The 25677-nt window shown below is 40.8% G+C and overlaps 2 protein-coding genes across 3 annotated transcripts in view; one reads left to right on the forward strand and one right to left on the reverse strand.

The window, feature by feature from the left end:
• Atg3 (autophagy related 3) overlaps positions 1–4277 on the reverse strand; it is a 28028-nt gene extending 23751 nt beyond the window's left edge. Inside the window, exons 1-2 of one of the 2 annotated variants that reach the window (XM_037209739.1) lie at positions 3971–4277; positions 833–874 (exon numbers count right to left, since the gene is read on the reverse strand). In XM_037209739.1, the coding sequence (XP_037065634.1) occupies positions 833–874; positions 3971–4042 (114 nt within the window). In that variant the 5' untranslated portion in view covers positions 4043–4277. The remainder of the gene's footprint in view (positions 1–832; positions 875–3970) is intronic. The other variant, XM_028872066.2, reaches the window with a different exon arrangement.
• Positions 4278–4511: 234 nt separating this feature from the next.
• Slc35a5 (solute carrier family 35 member A5) lies at positions 4512–23382 on the forward strand. Its single transcript, XM_028872067.2, has 7 exons — positions 4512–4799; positions 5593–5778; positions 8265–8363; positions 9423–9556; positions 13107–13174; positions 19873–20653; positions 21962–23382. Exons 2-7 carry the CDS (start codon positions 5613–5615, stop codon positions 22025–22027), a joined length of 1314 nt encoding a protein of 437 aa, XP_028727900.1. The 5' UTR covers positions 4512–4799; positions 5593–5612; the 3' UTR covers positions 22028–23382.
• Positions 23383–25677: the final 2295 nt, after the last annotated feature.

Below are 25677 nucleotides of genomic sequence, written 5' to 3' on the forward strand. Positions count from 1 at the left end.
CTGGTTTGAAGCCTTTCAAGTTATAGCCACAACCTCATCATACAACACAGTGTATTTTATAATTGTTTTTATCAAAACAAGGAATGTGATCCTATTCCTAATGAATAATATTTTCAGTGAAAGTTAAAGATCAAGCTTAAATAAATCAGTTGCCTTTTATTAATAACAAGTAAGTGTAATGTAACTGTAACTATTCATAAAACTGAACTGTCTGGGATAAGTTTCTCTAGGGATAAACTACCTAAATGACTGAGAACTCATAATACAGACTTGGTGAACAAGTGAAATGCTTCCTCAAAACATTATTCTATGCAAAAAAGTTTAAAAAGTATAGTGAGCAGGTAAAATCCCCATACTTCTAGAATTACTTCCCCTTCAACCTAACTTGTTTAGCAAACAAAGTAAAAGCATGGTAAAATAAAATCAGTGTCAACTATGTAACAGTTACACTGAAAGTTAGGGGGGAAAGCACTAGCAAGGTTTCCAACACATCATAAAATATACATTTGCTCTAAACAGAGCCAAGACAGCAAATTCCACAGCCCGCTGCAGGGCACATCCTCATATAGCAGTAAAGGACAAGGGAACACAATACTTTTCCACTCCCCTTCACAACCTTCATTTCCAAAGTTCAACTACAGAGAAATATGAGAAGCAGCAAAATGAAAAGATGTTATATTTTATCTGCTAAGGGAAGTAGAAACTCTCTTAACCTAATTATTAGAGTTACCTAATCTAATTTTTCTCAAAAATTGCTTTCTAACAGAAGAAAAGGCACTAGTCAAAAAGGACTGTAAAGCTATAAAGGCTTCAGGGTGTCTTCAATGCTCACCTCTTCTGGGGTGAGTACACCTGTCTCCTTAAATTTTGATTCCTGAAGAGAACAAAAAGAATAAAAGTATTAGACCACCTTCACATTCAACTAAAAAAGTGTCCTGAAGGCAAATAGTTACCACTCCTGGACAAGAGTATGCTATGAAACAAACAAAACACTAAAACCTAAATATGCTAGGTAAAATGGCTGTGGTCCTTGATTACAAAGATACACAGGTATAATGTAGATGAGTTACAGGAAATGACTTGCAGGACAATTTGATCAGTACCACAGTAAAACATGAGTGTTAAAAAGCGTGCTAATACTTAGATTACAGTGACCCTGCACAGTGAATGAGCATTTTGCAGCACTTTCACACAGCCAATGTTTTATTTAAACTGAGTAATATTAGAAACCAACAGCAGGAATCATTTAATATTTAACATTTCCCATTATTCTCATCTCCACCATAATTTTTTCTTTCTTTTTCTTTTGATTTTTTGCATGTAACTCAAAATCCTTCTGCCTCAGCTTCCAGAACACTGGAATTCTAGTCAATGTGTTCACAACCACCATGCCCAGCTTCACTAAAATTTTAAAACAGTATTTTCTCCTCTAAAGCAAGAATGCTATTAATTAATTTTTGTTCTACATTTTCACTTGTAAGATTTTGTGCTAGTCTACAAAAGTAAAGGTTCCATTTGTGAATATTAGTTAGCCCACAAATTATTTATCACTATATGCCAATACTCTTGGAGACAATGGGCTGCATGGCTGAAAAACAGATCAATCTTGTCTTCACACCATGAAGGAAAAAATAGTTATGTAGGGGAGAGGTGGTGTTAAAATAAAATAACTCTTCAGCAGTGGTTCAACTTAGCAAGCACCTCCAGAACCCGCTGGGATTTGATTGGCTTGATCTTGCAGAGGTAATCAATGCGTCTGAGTGCATCAGTCTTCTAACTCCAAAAGGTACTCTGAAAGCAGACCTCCCAACTTCTGGCAGTTGATGGCTGCTAGGGGAAGATAAGTCCTATTTTCTTCAAGGTGTGGCCCCTGGTAGGTTGTCTATGCTCCAATGGATGGCCATATACCCACACACATACAGGCAGCAGTAACTCGGCTCAGTGGGTTAAAAACTGAAACATGAAGTTGGTAGAGGTATATGCTGGGGGTGATCTGGGAGGAATTGGAAAAGGGTGAGGGGCAGATATGATCAAAATATATTGTACACATGTATGAAATTCCCAAGGAATAAGTACAAAATATATTATAAATAAAGGTTAGACAAAGGACCAAACTATAAGGCTGTTCAGGGAAAAAGCGTTACTGCCTGAAAGGGGGGGAAATACAAGATTCTAGTAGCAAGATTCCTCTTGCTGAAGTCCTGAGGAGGCTGTAAGGTTGGCTTATGGCGAAGTTCTCAAGCGAACAAGAGACTGGGACTTCCAGTAGCCAAAGAGACCCTTCAAGAGCACTCTAAGGATTTTGGTTTTACTACACAGATGCCATCTAAACAAACATGCCTTCCCAAATTTTCACTTCCTAAGAAAAGGCCATCATATCTTTCTGGACAGTCCTTTGTTTTATCCTTTGCCTTCCTTCATCTAGAAGGAATCTGTAAGGATTCTCTCTGCAAACCAGGAGTGACAAGCAGAGGGCCATTAATTATGTGTTCTTTTATACTAAAAACATATGCCACACATTGCCTGCCTTCAAGCATGGTGGCAAATGCCTTTTATCTCAGCACTTGGGAGGCAGAGGCAGGTGGATTTCTAAGAATTCAAGGTTAGCCTGGGTTACATGGAGAGTTCCAGACCCAGCTAAGTCTACAGAGTGAGACCCTGTCTCAATAATTAAACATAAAAATATATACCATACATACTGATCTCCTAATATTCCTTTCAGACTGGTGAAGAGAACAAAGAATTCCTCAAAACAGTTCTACATCACAAGTGCAATAAAATCCACGGGGGTCTACAAGATAGTCATTTTATATTTAATTGGGAAGTGTTTTGTTCATCTCTCCCTTAAACTAAAAGTTGACTAAATGGTAGACTATTAGAATACTGTCTACCTAGGCAATACGATATTCTGAAAACATTATAACGTGCAATAGAAGCATTTGATTTCAATGTCGAAATTATTTTCAATTTCTAAATAGATGAGTAATCTTAACTAAAATGACTTTCAGAATAAACATGTAAACAAGAGTTAAGGTTCTCATTTACAAGTGTTGCAGACTTTTTTTTACTTGATCCAAAAAGGTATCATTTTCAAAGGTGTCTTAGAAATAAGGACTGAAAAGAGAAGATAAAGAGATCAGTTTGCTCCGCCTGTCTGCATATTTCTTGCTTGCAGTAAGATTATTAAAATTCTTACAGAAAGCTAAATACAGAACGAAAACAAAAACTAAGCAAATATCTGCCACTCGTTTATAATTACTGCTTGCTTTTCGCCAAGGCAAAATCAAGATCAAACAAAAAAGATGTATCCTAGAAGTTGTAAGGAAACCTGGAACGCAGCTCTGGAAATTTACTTTTGAAAGATGACGTCTCACAACTTTCATCTGAAAAAGTTATGCTGTTTCCAGTCTATACACACACACACACATCTAGGTGAACTGCTGCCGTAGGATGATTCAAATCCAAGATTAATAGTCAGTTGCGGCTACTCTCAAAGCTTGGGAAACCAGAAGTTTCGCCTAGTTCTGCTCTGAGTTACTAACGTGTTACAATTTACTACGTTCCTCTGACACCAAAAGAAATCCAGATCACGGGGTAATCAAAACTTCCTATGAAACTTGGAAGAAAAAGTGGCACGCCGTTAGCCACCAAGCTGACATCGCAACCCAGATACCTGTTTAAAAAGACTATGGATGTCAGGATTCAGTGTTCCTATCTCTGCTCCACACCACCTCTTCTCGCACTCCAACGCAAACGAGGAATGACCGGTGGAGACGGCAGGCACCAGTGGAAGCCGCAGGCACCAGTGGAAGCCGGGGAGCCATCAAACCTTGGGACCGGCCCAGAAGCCCAGGGCAAAGGGGCAGCAGCCCACGGCGGCGAGTTCCGCCCCTCCCTCCACCGTCTCTCCCCACCGGTCCACGCTGGGGACCCGGGCTGGGACGCTCAGTGCAGAACCCGCCCCGCTTACCTTGAGGACCGGGGTCAGGTACTCGGCCACTTCCAGAGCCTTTCCCTTCACCGTGTTGATCACATTCTGCATCCTGGGGCTGGAGCAGCGATGGGGCAGGGAGGGGGAAAGACAGTCGCGATCCGGGTCGGGGGACTCAAAAACCTGCCCCGGACGTGGCCGACTGGCATCGAGCCCCGCAGGCGGCACCCGCAGCGCCGGGGCGGGGGAGGGGCGGCGCCAGGCGGCGGCCGGGCCCAGCTGTCACCGGGCCGGCGGGAGACCCGAGGCCCAGCCCCGCGGAACCAGGAGCCGGTGCGCGCGCAGCCCCCCGAAGCTGCCTTTCGTGTCCCCCCCACCTCAGCTCCCCCGGACACCCCTTCCGGCTTCCCCCTTCCTCTTTTTCACTCCCTCCCCACAGCGCCGCCGCCGCCGGCGCCACCTGGGCCTCACGTGACTCGAGTCTCCCGCGACACGTGACAACAAGAAGGGCCGCGGGGGGGGGGGGGGGGAGAAGGGGGCGGGGCCCACCGGCTGCTCCTCACTCCGGCCCGCCCCCCGGAAGCGCCCGAGTGAGCGCGCGTGCGCAATGGGCGCCAAGGCCGCTCGCCCCTGCCGGCAGGGGCTCCGCTTGGGCGCCTGCCCTGGAGGCCGGCGGGAGTAGGGTGGTTTTGTTTTTGTTTTTGTTTTTGCTTTTGTTTGTTTTCTCGCCTTGGTTCCCGGCTCATACATAGTTCAGCCCCCCCCAATGGGCCCCGGAAGCCGCCTGCTGCTGCGACGGAGCGAGGCAGTCACCGTCTCAGCTCTATGATGTCCGTTCTTCCGCTAGAACCTTCCCTGAGCCACTGAGGTAACCGCGCCCCGCGGGCCGAGGGCGGCATTTGCTGGAGCGGGCGAGGGGCCGGGGCGCCGCCTGCGAGTCCTATTGCGCATGTGTGGGAGGGTTGCCCTGGCAGCGAGGGAAGCCTGGCCGTGGTGGTGGGTGTGCTGCTGACCCATTGGCTTTCTTCTGTTCGCTTGCGCCCAGCTGCCGGTCCCTAGCTGGGGCTTTGGTCGTCGGTCCTCCATGGCTCCCATGTGTCCCTCCTACTGGTGTCCTTCGGGCAAGTATTGACCCTGCCTGGAGTTTTCGTGTCCAGCTGTCCCCCAAAGCCTGGCCACTTAGGCTCACGGACCTGAGCTTCGCCCTCCGTCCCTGTCCTGGTTCAGAACAAGTCCGTAGCCGTGTTTCAGCTCTTTGCACTGTGATCGTTACTGTAAAAGAATCATCCCCAGGACGCTCTTTTTCTCCGCTGAAGGAAGAGCTGCTGGTTTACCGTGAGGAAACCCCACCCCACCCCACCCCACCCCAAAAGCGATTCCAAAATTCTTTCCTTCTGGAGCACAGTTATTACAAATAAACTACTTTCCTGCAGCCCCAAACTGTCAGTTACTCACTTCCTAACTTATTTCCAATCCGGACACCCCCTATCTGTCTCGAGAACACCCCCTCTGATAAGATTTTGTCATTATCGACCGTTTCCTTTGAGTTTCCTCGGTTCCCCTCAGCTTCCTTGGTTCTGATTTAGTCGTGGCCAGACATCCACAGGTTTCCTTTTCTGTTAGGCACCGTCTATAGTGTTTGCATTGTGTTTAATCCCTAGGTCTGCCAACAGGGTTGCTCATGAAAGTGTTCTTTTTGAGAAAATTAAAAACCAGTGGAATGGAAAGAAAATGCTTCAGGCGTCCGGGGTTAGGCCCACCAGTGCTGTACACACTCCTGCTAGGTGTTATATTCATTGCTTTAAGTTCAAGTCGCATCTTGCTGGTAAAATATTCTGCCAATGAAGGTGAGTTAAGATGTGGATGTGCATGGGGTACTTTTAATCACTTGTCCGTGGTGTCCTTAGGAATAAATTGTACATAATACCTTTTAAAGTACAATGCTTTGTGAACGATAAAGTGTGTTTCATGTTTATACTTTGGCCTCATGTTCCTTAGCACTTTAACAAAGTGTCCTTGTGAATGAAATTTGGATCTTTCAAGCGCAAAATAAAACACAGTGTATCATAACATCTGATTATTATTTCACCCAACAAGTATTTCTGGATCTCTAGCAAAATGTACAATTATAGCTTATTTGGAAATACAATATATTTGTTTAATTTCTTGGTATCTGTGAGTCAGTATAATTATTTTGTCAATGGGATAGTAAAAATTAAAAGCTTGGTACATATACATTCAAGGAATCTATTACTTAATGTAAGGGTTTATGCAAATATTTAATTCCACAAAACTGTATTGGTTGTTTCTTAACTATTGACAGCTGTAAAATCATGACATCATGACTTTTAGTGGTCTACTTGGAGAGCCTACATGTGAATGTAAATTTTAACTTCAGTTAATATTTATCTTTCAGGCCCTAGGCTAAGTTTTAATATAGCTTTCTTTTCACTTTCTTTCCTCGTAACTCTGACAAAAATACTTGAGCAAAGCAGGTTAAGGAAGGGAAGGTTTATTTTGGCTTCCTGTTGGAGAGTACAGTTCATCATGCCAGGGAGATCATGGCAGCAGAAGCTTGTAGCAGTTACATGGCATCCACAGGCATCAAGCGAAATGAGATAAAATATGCTTTGGGCTAAAGAGATTCTGGCTCAGCAGTAAAGAGCACTGGCTGTTCTTTTAAGCGGATGTAGGTTCCATTCCCAGTATCTACATGGCAACTCAGAACTGACTACCTGCAGACCCGGGAGTTGAAATGGGCTCCCCCAACCCAAATATCACTACTCTCCCAACTAGACTTCTCCCACTATATTCTTCTGCCTATAATCCTTCAAATAAACTCTTATTCTCCCAGACTCTAGAACGTTAGCCCCAGCAATTTAGCATGACATATGAAACCTTCTACTGGCCTCTATGGTGTCAAGATGAACATGCATGCAGACAAAACACCTATTCACATAATATAAAGGAAAAATATTTAAAAATTTAAAAAAAAAAAGGTCACACTCAACTCACTTTCACCTGATTTGGTCTGAGACCTCAGCCCATGAAATGCTGTTGCCCACAGTTAAAGTCAGTCTTGCCACCTCAATTAATCTAATCTACATAATCTCTCATGGGCATGCTCAGAAGCTAATGTAATCTAGATAATTCTCCAGGAGTGTGACCAGAGGCCCAGTCCCCACCCATTTCCTTAAGTCACATTTTGGGTGATTGGTGTGTATGTCATGATAAAGATTATGAAAAACATCTTTGAGAGTAGCAGTGTGATTTAAGCTAACTTTAGTACTAAGAAAATGGAGGAGATAGATGAACTAGGCTTTGAGTGGTGAGCATAGTTGAATAAGCAAATACTTGTGAATATTTATTAAATGTCAGGTATAAGAAAGTCACCAAAACCGGTCTTTTTGTCATAAGACATTTCCATTCTAAGAATATGACATAAGCACAATAAATAATTGTAATACAGTTTGTCAAATGGTTTGATAGATTGTGCCTAGAATCAGAGAAGTAGTCAGTTTGGCATATGTTGACTGTTAAGGGAATCTTCAGAAAAGAGGAAGAAAGTATCCTGGAGAAAGATGGTTAAGTTGGCAGCCACTCAACCCCAGTGTTTGCCAAATTTTAATATGACTAAGAGAAGCAACCAAATGTTTGCAAAGTAGTAGTTAATAAAGTTTCTATTTGTCCTTGTCACTTTGATAAAGCAAGCTGTTGATAAGCGTTTAGAAAAGACAGGTAATAACTAAGACCAAGGTGTGCCTCATTCTTAATTCAGTTGACCTAATACCTAGGCTGTATTATATAATTCATTAATGGGTGTGGGTGACCCACAGTTACTTCCTCTCAGTCCTAAAATTAGCAGTCCTTTGCCAGATAGCTTTTTTCTACCCCAGTTTACCATTTATGCCAGGAGCAGGGGAACCAGACATTGTTCCTGTGTACACTATGATATGAACCAGTTTGGAAAATTCTGAGGTAAAGAAGTGCCCTAGGCAAGGTATACCTTGATTTTTGTAAGACAAACAAGTCAGGTTTGATGAATCATAAGCTGAGTACTAATTCATCTGATAAATTCATAACTTTTGATGAGTCAGATGCTGAATGGTAGTTACCTGTTTCGAAGTCAGTCTCTGCCTCTCTCCCATGGAGCTTCCTTTGTCCTTGTTCTTAGCCTCCCACCATATTTACTCAGATTGAGAAAAGCTGTGCTAGCCAGAGGACATTTAATATAATGAGTCTTAAGTTTGATTTTTAAATTTAGAAATTATTAATTACATGTAAAAACATGCAAAATAAACTTGCTAGTTTGAATTTTCCTGTTACATTTCAGAGAACAAGTATGACTATCTCCCTACTACTGTGAATGTGTGCTCAGAGCTGATGAAGCTGATTCTCTGTATACTTGTGTCACTCTGTGTTATAAAGAAAGGTAATTATCAAGATATTGTGTATTTGTTAAGTCACGCTATCAAAAAAGCATTGGAACTGGCGTAAAGTTTATACCATTTAGTCTAGTCCAAGCACAAGTGTGTTTTATAGGTAGGGAAGCAGGATCAAAGAAAATGTTATGCAGAGTTGTATTAGGAGAGGAACTAGATTTTCTATTTTGTTTCCCAGTGTCCTGTCAATTGTTCTGCCTTATCACTTGTCCCTGGTTTGGTTTTATTCAGTGGATTTTTATTAATTTTCCATCTAAGTTTCCCAGTTACGGGTTTTGACACTATCTTTTTACTCTTCTTATGTGAGGTTAAAAAAAAAAAAAAGCTCTTAGAGCCTTAAAGTCCTTATACAGGAAGTCTTCTTACCAAATTGCTTTAGTCTGTGATGAGTTTCTAGGTAGTTGAGTACATTTCATAATTTCATGAAACTCGTGCATTGCTTGAAGGGCTTAAATTTAAACTGTCTTTCTTTCCTTCTTCCTTCCTTTCTTTCTTTTTTTCTTCCTTTGCATTTTATCTCTGTTGCAGTATGCCTTCCTAAGTCTTTGGAAGGCAGAGCTGGAATAATCACTAAAACCAGGATTAGTAAAAGTAGCCATCTTATAATCCAGGCATATAAATTTTTACTTATTACTTCCCTTCTCTGATCCCCCTTGAGGGGAGAATGAAAGTGTAAAAACTTCATTATTCTTTTCTGCTTACTCTTACCTATTCTCTTGGTTGTACATGCAGAGAAGTAAAAACACAAGTCTGTCTGGAGTCACCTTGAGTGATCCTTCTACTCTGAGTTAGTAGGAATTATGATTCTGTTTTGCTAAGGGTCTGGTGGGTTGCTCATTGATACACAGGTGGGAAAAGAAAGAGATACTAATAAATGCCATATTATGTTTTACTTCTGTAGGCCTGTAATCATTTAGCAATTTAATAAAGCCCATTTTATAGAATTGTACTAATAATAAAGTTTAGTGTAGTTTCAATGAAAACACAAGCATTCCCAGTATAGATGATTTGTTTATTGCTTTGCATGATTCGTATACTTCTTTCTTCAGATGATCATCAAAGTAGACATTTGAGATGTACTTCCTGGAAGGAATTCTCAAGTTTCATGAAGTGGTCCATTCCTGCCTTTCTCTACTTCCTGGATAACTTGATTGTCTTCTATGTCCTCTCCTATCTTCAGCCTGTAAGTACAAGTGTAACAGAGGAAGTGCCATTGAGAAGACACAAAGAGATGAGTCCCCAAACTGACCTTCTTTTTTCTCATTTTCCACTGGCCTTCCTGACAGTTTCTAGAATCATCTGGACTGTGTCAGATCTTCACATTGTTAATGATTCCTATGCTGGCTACTGGGGGGAGTTGCTCCCAAGAACAGGGACTCAGAAACCACCCTGATTTGTGTGAATGATCAGTCTACCTTTAGTTTGAGCTATTTGATGACCGTTCAAGACCTCCATTCAGACCTCTTGTATTAATTCAAAAAACACTGCAGTTGATGGATCTCTCTTTGCTCTATCTGTTTTAATGTAGTTTATCCATTTGCTATATGTATGTATTATATCCATATTTACTATATGACATTTTTCTTACACTTAGGTATGTGTTTGTGTATGTATATATGTACACATGTGCCATAGCACAAAAGTGGAAGTCAGAGAACAGCTTGTGGATGTTGGTTCTCTCCTTCCACTATATTGTTCCAAGATCAAACTCAGGTCATTGGACTTGGCTCTAAGCACCTTTACCCACTGAGCCATTTTTTTGGCCCCTTTTTATGTTAATCTTATCTACAGATTCCTTAAGAGTGTGGAACTATAGAAATCAACTGATAATACTAGGAATTCACCTCTGATACAATTTTGGAAGACATTGATAATCACAATTAAAAGTCTGTCTTCTGCTTAGGTTGTGACTCATGCCTTTAATTCTTGCACTCTGGAGGCAGAGGTAGACAGAGCTCTGAAACTTTGAGGCCAATCTGATCTACATAGTGAGTTCCAGGACAGCTAAGGCTATACAGAGACCCTCACTCAAAAAAAAAAAAAAATATCTGTTTTCTACTTTTACTGTAGTCAGTTTGAGCTCCACTGCTCCCTTCCCAATATTTTTTAGGTTGAGGGCTTTTATTGCCTATGTTGTGGTTTAAGTTTTTAAAAAGTAGTAAAATTAAACACTTTAATTATAAATAGTGTTTTTATTGGCACTGGTCCTTTATGTGAAACCTCCCAGATCTGCTTTAGGATCGGGTAAAAAGGAGGGAGCAGTAGAACACAGTAGGAATCAAGAGCCTGGCACTTTCTCACCTGTGATGATCTATAGATCTGCAAGGCCCTGTCTGCTCTCGGTTTCAATTATTCTACCTGTGAAATAAAGAAAAAATGCTAACCCAGCTCAAAGGCAGGCGCCTAACCCAACTGACCTTCTGCATGTGTTCCTGTCAGCTTTGTGATTCGTAATATAGTAAGTAAGGCTGCCGTTCATGGAACATGCCTTCTCCTAAATTCTTCCCACTTTTTCAGATATGATAATTCCTATCACAACAGCATGGTGATTCACATTCAATAATAAATATTACTTCTATTTTATTGGAAACCAACAGACTAGCTGTACATTTATACCCTTTCTTACTTACTTGTATTAAGCAAAATTGTAACTTCCTTCTTCTTCCCTATTTATTGCTTGGGTCTTGATCAGCTGCAACCACAAATATTATGAAACAGATTATAAGATTTATTTATGTATATCTTGCCTCGTTCTACTTAAGGAATTAAATAAAGGTGCATAGAAGTTTTAGGACAAAGAATTATGGTTAGATTTATTCTCTAGTATTAACATGGGAAGTATGTTCAGAATCTGTCAAATCAGCCAGACTGATGAGTTATGTGCATTTATGCCGCTCTTAATGCCATCTCTCAGGGCTGCTGTTCCCCTACTCTTACCAGCCACATTCGTTAGCATCCCTTCCTCTGCTCCTAACCTGAGGCTCACAAGCATCTGTCTTATAGTGAGGTACACTGAGAAAATCCACCCAGTCTCCCACACAGACAAATAATCCATGACTGGAAAGATAGAAATGTTGATTACCCTGATTCAATCATTATACATTATGTATATGTAGTAAATTATTACTTTTTATGACCAGTAAACATACATGATTGTGTGTCTAATTCTTATTAGAAAATTCAATAGTAAAACATTAGATTCTTAGAATTACTACTCGTTTAACTCAATCTCACTTTTATCTTTAACTATGTTGTAGCTGTGTTTGCTGTTATTGGTGATCGTATAAGACTTGATAGTCTCAGTTGTTTTTTTTTGTTTTTTTGTTTTTATTTCTTGGTGCAGGGTTCTGCTATGTCTCAGGCAACACAGGAGCTCAAGATCCTCCTGTGTTAGCCTTCCTAGTGCTAAAACCACAGCCAGACAGCAGCACACCTGGTTCCTCTGTGTATCCACCCTAAAGTGATAGCAAGAAATAAACAAAGATGAACTGTATCATTTGATTGTTGTGAAAAAAATATTAGTATTGCCAGATCCAGTATAGGAAACAATGGTAGAACTTCATGTATTCTGAGCGATACATATATGTGTGTGTGTGTGTGTGTGTGTGTGTGTGTGTGTGTGTGTGTGTGTGTGTTGTGTTCAATTTAAACCAAACTATAACTGCAGTCACAAAAACAAACCACTATAAAGTATAGGTAATACATTTCTAAATGTTTAGAGTAATTCAGATCAATTCAGAGGACTATCTAATGTGAATTATGTTTCAGGTCATGTCATTTCAAGTAGAAAACTGATTCAGTTTCTAAAGTAACAAAAATGCTTAAAGATGTGCCTATGTTTTCTTACCATATGTCTTAGTTAAGATTTTTATTGCTCTGAAAAGACACCATGACCATGGCAACTCTTATAAAGGAAACATTTAATTGGGGTGGCTCACCTATAGTTTCAGAGGTTCAGTCCATTATCATCATTACAGGAAGCATGGTTGTGTGCAGGCAGACATTGTACTGGAGTAGTAGCTGAGAGTCCTACATCTTGCAGGCAACAGGAAGTCGACTGAGACACTGAGCAGTATCCTGAGCATAGGCAACCTCCAAGCCTGACCCCACAATGACACACTTCCTTCAACAAGGCCATACCCACTCCAACAAAGCTGTACCTCCTAATAGTGCCACTTCCTATGAAATTATGGGCACCAATTACATTCAAACTACCACACCCTACAAATAGGCCTAACATGTTCCCTTCTTTTTGCCCATAAAGCCAATATTGAATAGCTATAAGGGGGTCGTGGTAAAGTGCTTGTCTCATGTGCACAGCTCTTACTTGCTTCCCAAAACCACACACAAAAATAATTTTTAAGAAGTCTATAAAGTGCTGTGATAGCTGTAAGAAAAAAAAAAAGTGTGTGCTTCATAAGCATGGTAACTTATTTCTAAACCTAAACCTTTAGAATTTGTATTTCTAAATACAAGGTCATTTGTACAGGCATAAACTGCATATAAGGCAAAAATTAAACATATATTGTCAAATCCTGACGATAACTTGATCATATCTGCTTAAATTTAACAAGCAATAAAAATGGAATTTAATCCCCCAGTGAAACAGCTGCCCTAATAACCCCTCCGCTTTGTGACTAAAAGGCTTCTTGTGTCAGGTGAACTAGCAAGCTGGGAGGTTCTGAGGTCAGTGCTTTGCTCGAATCGTAATTCTATCTTCTTTTTCTTTCTAGGCCATGGCTGTTATCTTCTCGAATTTTAGCATTATCACAACAGCTCTTCTATTCAGGATAGTGCTGAAGTAAGTAATTCACTGTGGAAGCATATATCATCCTTTAAAATGGGCCAGTCTGGCTTTAGAGAATTTACCCAGAATGCTGAGCCCTCAGAACCTCTAGGCCAAGATTTGATTTCTCATTAGCCTTGTGTATTAGACACCTTGTTTATCCAATGTAGAGAGCAACTCTAGCGGCTGTTTAAATCCTCTCCCATCAGGTATACAAGATGTCTTGAACTTTTCAAAAGTAAGACATTTATTGGTGTTTTAATTTTTAGTGTTTTTGAAAGATGTTTGTTCTGTGACAAGGTCTTACTTTGTAACCCAGAATAGACTTGAATTCATAATTTCCCTGCTTCAACTTCCCAAGTGCTAGGATTACTAGCCACACCCAATCTACCAGGAGCTACACCCTTAAAGAGTCCTAATTCATTCTCCCTCTCTAGCAGCTCTCACTTACTAACAGTTCCTTATGTATGGATGGGATTTTGTGCCCACCTGCCCACTCCGTGCTGGAATTTTTTTCTGGCTTGAACTTGTATAGATCTTGTGTAAACTGTCACAATTGCTGTGAGTTTGTATGTGCAGTTGCCCTGCTGTGTCCAGAAGACACTGTTTCCTTGAAATTATTCACCACCTCTGGATCTTACGTTCTTTCTGCCACCTCTTCCCCATCAGCCTTGGGAGGAGGGAGTGTGATACAAGTATCACATTAGAGCTGAGCATTCCACAGACAATCCCTTCTTCTCTACTTTGACCACTTGTGGGTCTTTCTGTTAATCACCATATAGTGCAAAAAAAAAAAAAAAAAAAACCACTCCTCTAATGAGGGTTAAGAGATACAATAATCTCTGGGTGTAATAATATATCATTAGGAGTCAGTTTAGTAATATGTCCACTGAACAGTATATATTCCACTGAATAATAGTAGTAGGTTCTCCTCTAAGGCCTATGAGCAGTCTAGCCACAGGTTCTTGGCACTGATAACAGTACCAGGTATGGGTTTTAACTTGTGGAATGGGCCTTAAATCCAAGCAGAAGAGGTTGGTCACCCCTGTGACATTTGTGCCACTGTTGTATCAGTGAGCATGTGTTGCCAAGCTGGTAGTTAACCGTATTTCTCAGGGTTCACAGCTGGGTAAGGTTGATGATTACTTTTCTTTCTCTGATAGCATGCATGACACCTCCAAGTACTACGGAAGCTAGCTAGTATAAAGCTTGCCTAGCGGTCAGGAACTAGCACAGAGCCTTGGGGAGGGGATGAAGGGGGCTCAAGGAAAAAGAGAATGAACACAGAGTTAAAGATGAATAATGGAACAGAAAGGGCTGAGTAGGTGGAGACTTGGAGGACCCGTTCGTTAGAGGAGTGACTATGGGTGGGATAATGAACACCAAAGACCTTTCAAGAGAGTCACTCATAGAAACTACTGTAGAAGCTTCCTGAAATACAGACCTCTAGACAAGTGTGTATGAGTCTAGATAGGGTTACTCTACATTGTGACAGTACCCCCACTGTCCATGCTATCGAAAAGGCAAGTGACAGAAATAGGTTATCTCTTTTGAGTTGTTGGCCAGTGATTACCCCGCCCCCCAATTTGGTTTTTGTCCACTTGACACAAGCTAGAGTTATCTGGGGAGAGAAACCTCTGTTTGAGAAAATGCCTCCATCAGATTGCCTGGAGGCAAGTATTTGGGGGCATTTTCTTAATTAATGATTAATGTGGGGATGGGAGGCCCAGCTCACTGCCAGGAATGCTACTCCTTGGCAGGTGGTCCTGGATGGTAGAAGAAAGCAGGCTAAGCAAGCTATGGAGAACAAACCAGTAAGCAGCCTCCCTCCCTGATCTCTCTAGTTCCTGGTTCTAGTTTCCTGCCCTGCCTGAGTTCCTGCCTGGACTTCCCCTGGGTGAGGAACTATGATTATGTAAGCCAAAAAAAACCCTTTCCTCCCCAAGCTGCTTTTGGTTTCAGTGTTTATCATAGCATAGAAGCAAATGAGAACATCCTGCAGACATTACAGGCCATTGCCAGTGCTCTCAATTACCCTCCAGAAGTTGCAGTAAGACTACTGCTGAATACACTCATAGAACTTTGTATCTTTTCTGCAAAACCGTCTGTAAACCTAATTATTTGTGTGTGTGTGTGTGTGTGTGTGTGTGTGTGTGTGTGTGTGTGTGTGTGTGAGAGAGAGAGAGAGAGAGAGAGAGAGAGAGAGAGAGAGAGAGAGAGAGAGAGAGAGAGATGGGTATGACAGATGTCCATATGTAGTGCTATGGAACTCATGTAGAAATCAGAGGACAACTCTCAGGAAACATTTGTCTCCTGCTGTGAGGTCCCATAATCACTCAGGTTGTCAGGGGACTGAGCTATCCCACTGCACAGATTTATTCTGTTGAAGTGTGGCCACTAGTTCACAGTAGAAACTGATGGCAGACATTATGGCTCAAAGCCACCCTCACTGGTTTATTCTTACCTTAGCATAGTTGTATAGTTGTGTTTGTTTGTCTCTGGGAAGTAGCACTACTTGGAGATTGAGATTTTAGGGAAAAGAATAAAACTGATCAGTAATATTTTATCTACTAACTATAAGATTCCTCCATTTTCATTAAAGAAAAAGTTGTAGGAAAAGATCATTAAAAAAAAAAAACTCTTAAATCAGCAGGGTGTGGTAGCACATGCCTTTAATCCCAGCATTTAGAAGGCAGATGCAGGTGGATCTCTGAATTCAAGGCCAACCTGGTCTACAGAACAAGCTCTAGGACAGCCAGAGCTACACAGAGAAACTCCCCACACATATACACCAAAAAAAAAACCCTAAGGGTGGATGTCCTAGAAGTTATAAAGTTAAGTACAGTTAGAACTAGCAGAAAAATAAGATATTACTCAGTAATACAATCATTTGCTCCAAAACAAATCTTTATGAGCTTGAGAAAGCATTTAGGTTAATCTTTTCATTGTTTTCTTCTATGTATTGGTGTACTATCACCAAATACAGTAAGAAACACAATAGAACTGTCCTTACCTGACACAATTTAACCTAATTGCTCATTTAATAGGGAAGCTAATAATAGCAAATTATGTATAGTTATCCCTAAGAATCCATAGGATTAGTTCTAGAATGCCAAAAGTTATGTTCGAGTTCCTTAAATGGTGTAGTGTTCCCATGTAACCTGCCACATTTTCCCAAGTGCTTTAGATTACTTATGCTGCCTAAAATAATGTAATGTTATACAAATAGTTTTAAATTACTTATCCTGTCTGATACAGTGTAAAAATATTTCTATTTTATGTTGCTTAGAAATAATGTAGTCTGCACATGGTCAATCTTATTCAAATCCATAGTTATGACTCTGGATATGGAACTTGGCTCAGTGGAAATACAGTAGTTCCCCTTATAGATGAGGAATATGTCAGTACCCAAACTGGATTCTTGAGTAGTGCTGAACACTGAATATTGCTGGGGTTTTTTTCTCTACACACACACACACACACACACACACACACACACACACACACACACACACACACACGATTCTATTCATTTCAACTAAATACTTAACCACACTTATCACCATAACTTTTATAGTGTGAGATGTAACAGTAAAATTAGAACAGTTTTCATTTTTTTTGAACTTCATGGACAGATTTTTTTTTTCTCAAGAGATCGTGGCAACCTTGACATATTTTTTTTTCCTTTCCCTGTTAAGCTGAATTTTTTTCACTTAGAGGAAATACTTTTATAGCATTTTTGAAAGTTAAACTTATTATCACACACTTCCTTTGCACTTTGGGGCTATTAAGTAAAATAAGGGTAACTTTGGTGCAAGCATTGTGATACCTCGACAGTCCATCAGAGCAGACAAGTGCTGAGTGACTGGCCGGAAGTCACACACAGCATAGAAACAAGGGGCATTGGGTAATGCTCAGAGAACAGCAGTTCTCAACCTGTGAGTCGCGACCCCCTCGAGGTTGAACGATCCTTTCAAGGGAGTGTTGTATTACGATTCATAAGAGTAACAAAATTACAGTTATGAAGTAGCAACAAGTATTTTATGGTTGGGGGTCATCACAACATGAGGAACTGTATTAAAGGGTCACAGCATTAGGAAGGTTGAGAACCACTGACGTAGAGCATAAGGCAAACAGAGCAAGAGATTCTGTCATGTTCCTCACACAGTGGACAGTTTAAAACTTTGGGTTGGCAAATGGCTTTCTGGGTTAAAGTAATGACTGTAAAGATAGGTGAACTGAGTTCAGTCCTCAGGACCCACATGGTGGAAGGAGAGAACCATTTCTGCAAGTTGTACCCTGACCTTTACATGTGCTTTTGGACATGCACACACATTCATGTGTGCACAGACACACAAATAAATGTAGTAAAAGAAAGATTTTAAACAAAACCAGTGGTCTTTTTTTATCATTTATCATTTATAATTTATGTAAGATTAAGCTACATAAGACACCAAAGAGGTCACTTTGTAAAAACACACACCTAAAACATGAATAATTTTTATGGGAGGAGACGTTCTGAGCCATCCAGCTGTACTGTCCTGCAAGGCCTGCTCAGTGAGCTGCCGCTGTTGCACCAACTGAGCAGTGAACTAGCCATGTGGAGTCAAGTCATCTATGCACAGATGCTCAGCTGAGTAGTTCAGGAAACATCATATTCTTTTTCTGGAAATATCCCATGATTAGCCAAATTCTTAGTCATTTTTATTTTCCCTACAACATTAGCTTTGAATCAATAATTACTTGCAGTGGCTACTTTGTCTTTATTTAAATTCTTTTCCTTTAGATTCTTTTTTTTTTTTTTTTCTGTTTTTTCGAGACAGGGTTTCTCTGTGTAGCTTTGCGCCTTTCCTGGAACTCACTTGGTAGCCCAGGCTGGCCTCGAACTCACAGAGATCCGCCTGCCTCTGCCTCCCGAGTGCTGGGATTAAAGGCGTGTGCCACCACCGCCCGGCTTTTCTTTAGATTCTTTTCTTCACAATATTAGCAGAAAATCTGTAGATGTTATTATTGAAAACTTCTGAAAGCTGTAAAATTTCTTCATTTGTCATGTACAGTAATTCATTACAAAATTATTTTTATAAATTAGATATTCTCTGTGTTTGTATTTTTTTTCTTTTCAGCCATTACTTTCTACTGCTTAATGTATACACCTGCACCTTCAGCAGTTTTCTTGCTGCTCATGTCATAGGGCTATTGCTAACTCCGTCACTGAGATCTAAATCTAGTTATGTGAAGATTATACATGAGAAGGCGTGATATACAGACGTGCTGCTTCCTGAGCTAGTGTGGGCATTTAGCAGTGTGAGAAAGTGAAGTAGAATTGCAGGCAGACTCATTTTCCACGTATGTCCTGAGAATTTAGAATAGGTCTTAAAAGTTGTAGCTGTCTAGGAGGAAGAAGGTACACAAAGCTGTAAAACAAATCTCTTTCTATTTTTTTCATAAACTTATGAGCAGGGAAATCATTTACCTCTCACTTATCTCTTTCCCTAAGAGTAGGCATTGCCTGCTCTGTCCTAGGTGCTCTGTATGCTTTAGTGATAACACTCTTACCACTTCCAGTTCTCACGTTTATACTTCTGCTTTTGCTTGGTTTTTCCCGTCTTCTCCTGACCACCTGATCTCTAGACTTCAGTGTTTTGGATTTCTCTTCAGGGGCCCTACAGACTGCCCCACCCCCAGAGAGTTACAGCTTCTTCTTTGTTGCCTGTGCATAGATGCTTCTCTGCCTTAGCCTCTGCAAGTGCCCCTCTTCAGTATACCCGCCTGGTCATGTGTCTCAAATTCTACAATCATTTAGCACCATGACCCTCTCCTGATTGTGAAGTAAGCTCCCTCAGGAGGGGCATCAAATCTTTATCAGCCCAGGTTGCCTGCTTATTACATGTCTTTGAACTGAGTAAATTGACAAGTAGATTAACAGCACATAGCTTTACAACTTTACTCTCAGATAAAGCAAGTAAGGAAAGCTTGGTTGGGCTTTTTAAGCAAAATACTACCCAAGTATAATCTCTTTTCCTTATCATCCAGTACTTTGCTGTGTGGTGGCTTATTATTAGGCCTTTGACTCAGGAGCTAATGTCCTTAAAAATTTCATGTGTTGCCAGGCAGTGGTGTCGCACGCCTTTAATCCCAGCACTCTGGAGGCAGAGCCAAGGGGATCTCTGTGAGTTCGAGGCCAGCCTGGTCTACAGAGCGAGATCCAGGAAAGGCACAAAAGCTACTCAGAGAAACCCTGTCTTGGGGGAAAAAAAAAAAATAAAAAATTTCATGTGTTATGAAGTCCTTTGAGAAGGGTCTAGTATCCCTTGGGGAAATTTATCTTTATTACTAAAGCTCATCCATACTGCTTTTTCTGATTCTTGGAAGCTGAGCTAAGATCCTCTGTCAGAATTTACAGTTTATCACAATAAAAAAATCACTGTGCCATAGGTCCAAGATAGCCATGGAAGACAGGAGGCTGGGCTACACCTGCACATCCAAAGCTGATCTGTAGGAAGAAAAGCTAAGCATGTCCCTATGGCATTTGGAAAGTGAATGGAGAGGTCAGGTTTACACTTGAATTGTAGGGAATACTAGCAACTGGGTGTAGTTTACCAAACCAAGTATTCAAGCTTCTGAATTTTCAGTAGAACAGTTAACAGGGGGACAGACAGGGTGGGAGGGAAAAAAGGATGTGGTAAAACCGTGTTTCCTCCCTCTTTGGATAGGCGGCATCTGAACTGGATACAGTGGGCTTCCCTCCTGATTCTGTTTTTGTCTATCGTCGCCCTGACTGCCAGTACCAAAACGTCACAGCATGACTTGGCAGGACATGGATTTCATCACGATGCCTTCTTCACCCCGTCCAATTCCTGCCTTCATTTTAGAAGAGAATGCTCCCAGAGAGACAATTGTACAGCCAAGGAGTGGACTTTCACTGAAGTCAACTGGAACACCACAGCCAGAGTTTTTAGTCACATCCGTTTGGGCTTGGGCCACATTCTGATTATAGTTCAGTGTTTTATTTCTTCAATGGCCAATATCTATAATGAGAAGATCCTGAAAGAGGGGGCACAGCACACCGAGAGCATCTTCATACAGAACAGCAAGCTTTACTTCTTTGGCATTGTTTTTAATGGGATGACCCTGGTCCTTCAGAGCAGTAACCGTGATCAGATTCAGAACTGTGGGTTTTTTTATGGCCACAATACATTTTCAGTAGCTCTTATTTTCGTAACTGCCTTCCAGGGCCTTTCAGTGGCTTTTATCTTGAAATTCTTAGATAACATGTTCCATGTCTTGATGGCCCAGGTGACAACTGTCATCATCACAACAGTGTCCGTCCTGGTGTTTGATTTCAGGCCCTCCCTGGATTTTTTCCTAGAAGCCCCAACAGTTCTTCTCTCCATATTTATTTATAATGCTAGCAAGCCTCAAAATCTAGAATGTGCACCTAGGCAAGAAAGGATCCGAGATCTAAGTGGCAGTCTTTGGGAACGTTCCAGTGGGGTAAGTTGGTATAAATACACTTTCTTCCTATTCTTAAAATTTAAAACATATTCAAGAAAGAATCAGCATCAGTTTATCAGAAAAATGTGATAGATCTGTATGACTTAATACATATGCACTGAACTTCTGGAGCTGGCAAGGGTGTGTAAACCGTGGTGCCTCAAGGCCTTCGTGTGTTAACTGTATAATTGTATCACATAGAACCACAGACTGCAGAGGTACTTGTTCCTTGTCTCGTCTCCCCTAGATGTATGGTTAGAGTGAGCTAACCGGTTTATAGACAGTAGGTAAAAGAATAATAATGGAGCTGCGTGGTCTGACTCCTGGTTCCTTGCTTTTCCCACTGCACAGTGGCTGGGGAAAAGAAAGTAATCTTTCACATTGATCAGTCGTGTGAACTGGGAAAGCCAGTACCTTAATCCTCCCTGTAGTTATCTGTTTATGTCACCAAGAAATGGTTTTTAGCAAGAACTTTGTCGTACAAGAATATATTCAAGTAAATCATGTAGTTATTCTGAATTTATAATTTTTATTAACACAAAGATGAACTATTTCACATCATGAGCGCATTTTACTCTTAGTAAAATCTGTCGTTTAGTAGGTTGATAGAAAACCTCCAGGTGTTATATCTCTGGGGTTTGATACAATAGATTTTATATTTTAAAAAAATAGACCATGTGTCCCAAACCCCTGAGTCAGTAAGAGTGTACACTTGGGGAAGTTCGCTATTCTTTCTGGAGGGCTGATAATGACGTTTGCCCTAATTTTAAGGAAAATAAAATCTTATTAGGTACTAAGAATTCTTTGTGTCATTCACCGTCCTTTAATCACTTCCCTGCACGGCCAGCAGGTGGTGCACTTGGCCTGAGTTAAATGCACTTCACTTTAAAGCTTTACTTAGATTTTTATTATTGTGTGTGTTATGAGTGCTTTGGTTGCATGTGTGTTTTGTGTGCCTTTTGCTCTCAGAGTTAAGAAGAGGATGTCAGATCCCTCAGGAGCTGGAGTTGCAGATGATTGTTAGCCACAGATAGTTGTGGCCTATTGTGTGGGTGCTGGGAACCAAACCCAGGTCCTCTGCAAGAGCAATAAGTGCTCTTAAGCACTGAGCTGTCTCTCCTGCCCCCCCCCTTTACTTTTTGATTATCTCATGTGCTTCTAACTGTAGCATTCCAACTCTTTAATTTGACCAGATGATATTCACAGTTACCTTTGATTTCTATATTTAGTAAGACGTTCCTTTAGTAATTATTGAAAATGAAACATTTCTAATTCAACTAATTATTCATTTCCTACGTTTCATTTTAGGATGGAGAGGAGCTGGAAAGACTTACCAAACCGAAGAGTGATGACTCAGATGACGACACTTTCTAATCAGACCTGTTGGTTGACAGCTCCCACAAACAATATTTGAACCCTTTCAGCATTTGTGGCAATTGTCTTTTCTGATAAACGGATAATGTCTGAAAGCATAATGCTCTTTACATGTATCTAACCACTGCATAAACCATCCAAGACTGAGAGCAGCCACAGGGTGGCAGATTTCTGAGACATGAACATAGGGCTATGAATAACCGGTTATTTGATGAGTCAGCGGGTCACATTTTCAGATTGTTTTCCTCATCCTCCAGCTTCCAGAAATCATGTTAACTAGACCCTACAGATACGCTAACGGAGACAGTGTGCCCGAGATTGGATACCAGTCATTGTATCTTACTGTGCGCTGCGGTCTCCTCTCATGTCTCTCTCTGTCTCCCTCTCCCACCCTCCCTCCCCCATCTTGTTGTTATAAATATTGTCTCGGTTGTCCCTCAGATTTTGATGCCTTAGCAATAGTCATTTTGCTTTTATTAAAGCAATAAGACTTAAAGTTTGGGCTGAAAAACCTAAGTATCGGGCTGTGCCATAGAATTTGGATAACATCCTTTGTGATGTTTTTCAAGCTATTCTTCTGAAATAAAATATCAAATTTTGATTTTTTTGAACTTGTGGGAAATTTTATTCTTAGTAATTTTTTTAGCTTTATTTATGTGAACGTTGACTGCCAAGTTACCATAGTTACCACTTGCATTTTAAATCACCTAAGCCATTGTGAATTTGTTTTTGTTTTTCTTACCCCATCTTCCTCAGTCTGTATATTTACAAAATCTTGGCATCATTACTGTCTAGTAATTGATTCAGAGTAGTTGAATTACTCTGTTGAGAATTAAGTTGTTTTACTTTTGAGTTATTGATTAAACCTTGTAACTGTTAGCTATCTTTGTATAATATCCTATCCTAAAAGTCAAGTCCCTGGCTTTAGGAATCCTTTATAAGAATCCTTTTGCAAAAACAATAATGACTCTTAATGAAACAGAGGAGTGTTACTGTAATGGAGGGCCAGTAGTCAGTAAGTCACCCCCTAACAGTAGTTCATACTTAAAAGTGCATGATTTGTCTCAAGATATGTTTGCATGCAGCCAGGTAATTAAAAAGTAAGAAAACAGAGTGATTTGTCCCAGGCCTGACAGCTGGATGCCGATGGAAACGAGTTTCAAGCCTATATGTTTACACAGCCCTACACTGTAAATGTGAATGGTAAGCTACCATGCAGTTTGCACATTCCTTCAAACTCCCATGTATTTATACATATAAGAAGTTACTATTATTCAAATCCACCTGTCTACCCAGAATAATATAATTGGCAATACTTGCTAGAAACTTTTTAATTAAAATAATTACTAAACATATATCCTGTGTCTGTCATCTGTCATGTGAGGTGAGATGTGAAGTGCTTTTAAATTTAAAAAAAAAAGTGGAGTAAAGCAAAAACTCAAGTAACTTAAAACACTGTCTTTCACTAGACCTTGGTGTCTAAAGAATGGTCATCATAGGCCTTCTCAGCAGTTACATGAAATGGGAAGATGATATCCAAGGTGACTGATTTTAAAGGTAAGGAAAGTAAGATAGAGCAGGACCTCACTTTTAGGAGCAAAAGCATACAAATCATCTTCATGAGCAAGTGACACTGGAGGTGTCACCTACAGGACATAGTAATAGCAGGCATCAGTATCAGTGGTGTGTGGTAGTTAGATTTTTCATAGTTACAGTTACTTTACTACACTCTTACTTTTTGGGAAACAGTCATGGCTCACCATCAGGCTTACTTGTGTTAACTTAGCACTTCCTGAGGGGAACTAAAATGTCAGGTAGATGCACTGGAGCACTTGAGGGGCATCGCTGGTTTAAGAAGGACATTGCGAAGGTGAGAGAGAGGTGCAGAAACCATTTCCCAGGTACTGTTGGAGTCAGGAGAGTGTAGGACCTGGAAAGAACAATTGGCACACAGAAAAGAAAATAGACTCCAGGAACTAAATAGCAGTGAGATTGTAGGAAGACCCTTATTCATGCATGTAGGGTAAACCTCGCAACAAACGGTAATTCTCAACAGTGGTCAAGAGTAGATCTGACTATAAAAGGGCAGGTGACTTAGACCAAGATCCCGAGTCCTTGCACAGCTGCTTCTTGCTCCATAGGTTTTCAAGATTTATGTACAGAGGGGCCCTGAGAGGGCATAATTGCTCAGCCTCACAGCCAAGGCCTTTTTTTTTTTTTTTTAATTTGCCTCTGAATCCCTGGATGGAAGCCCTGTTGCTTGTGGAGTGAACTAAATATGGTAGCTTTGTAACTGCTAATGTCCCTTTCTGTGTAAGCCAAATGGCTGGATGCTCCCAGATCCTCCTTGGTACATTCCCCCTTTACCTATGATAATTTTATCTATGAACATTCCAAGCAAAGAAGGCTAAATACGGTGGGTAAGAGGGTGATTTTCCCTCTCTAGAGCCTAGATCAGAGTTCTTGAAATTGAATAGATTATATTTCCACTTTTAATGAGAACATTTGGTAAATATCTCAGCATAAATTTTTACTCTTATTAAAATGCATCCAAACAATGAAGTATGGACTTATTTTTTCTAGATAGTGCCTCATGTAGCCTAGACTACCCTTGAATTCATTTTGTAGACTATACTAGACTTAAACTTAGAGCATTGTGATGGTTTGAAAGAGTTGGCCCCCAAAGGGAGTGGCATTATTAGGAGGTATGGCTTGGTTGGAGTAACTGTAGCCTTGTTGGAGGAAGTGTGTCACTGTGGAGGCAGACTTTGAGGTCTCATATATGCTCAAGCCATGCCCAATGTCTCAGACCACTTCCTGTTGCCTTTGGATCAAGATGTAAGGACTCTCAGTTCTAGCACCAGGTCTGCCTGCATGCTGCCTTACTTCCCACCATGATGATAATGGACTAAACCTCTGAACTGTAAGCAAGCCACCCTATTAAATGCTTCTCCTTTATAAGAGTTGCTGTAGTCAATGGTGTCCCGTCAGAGCAATAGAAACCCTAACCAAGACAGCAGTCTACTTGCCTCAGCCTCCCAAGTGATGAAATGATAGCTGTGCGGCACCATGCCTGGCCTCAGTTATGTTTATATAAAAACCAAATCACGTTTACAGAATAAAATACTGTGCTCTAAGATCAATAAATTTTAAATTAAAATATGAACTGTGCTAGCTAGTTTACTTGATACAAGCTCTAGCCATCTAAGAGGAGGAACCCTCAAGTGAGAAAATGTTTCCGTAAGATTGGTCTGTAAGCAGACTTGTAGACCATTTTCTGACTTAGGGATTGGTGAAGAGGGGGTAGCCTATGGGGTTGGTGCTGTCCCTGGGCTAGTGGTTCTGGAGTCTAAAAAAAAAAAAAAAAGACAGACTAGCTGGGCAGTGGTGGCATGTGCCTTTAATCCCCTGCACTAGGAAGACAGAGGCAGGTGGAGATCTGTGCCTTTGAGGCCAGCCTAGGCTACAGAGTGAGTTCCAAGACAGCCAGGGCTGTTACACAGAAAAACCTTGTCTTGAAAAACCAAAACAAACGAACAAACAAAAAATGGCTAAACACGCCATGGAGAGTAAGCAGTAAGCGGGCACACACATACACCATTCACACACACACACACACACACACACACACACACACACACACACACACA

Source organism: Peromyscus leucopus, chromosome 12 (genome assembly GCF_004664715.2).
Source record: "Peromyscus leucopus breed LL Stock chromosome 12, UCI_PerLeu_2.1, whole genome shotgun sequence".
Classification (NCBI taxonomy): Eukaryota; Metazoa; Chordata; class Mammalia; order Rodentia; family Cricetidae; genus Peromyscus; species Peromyscus leucopus.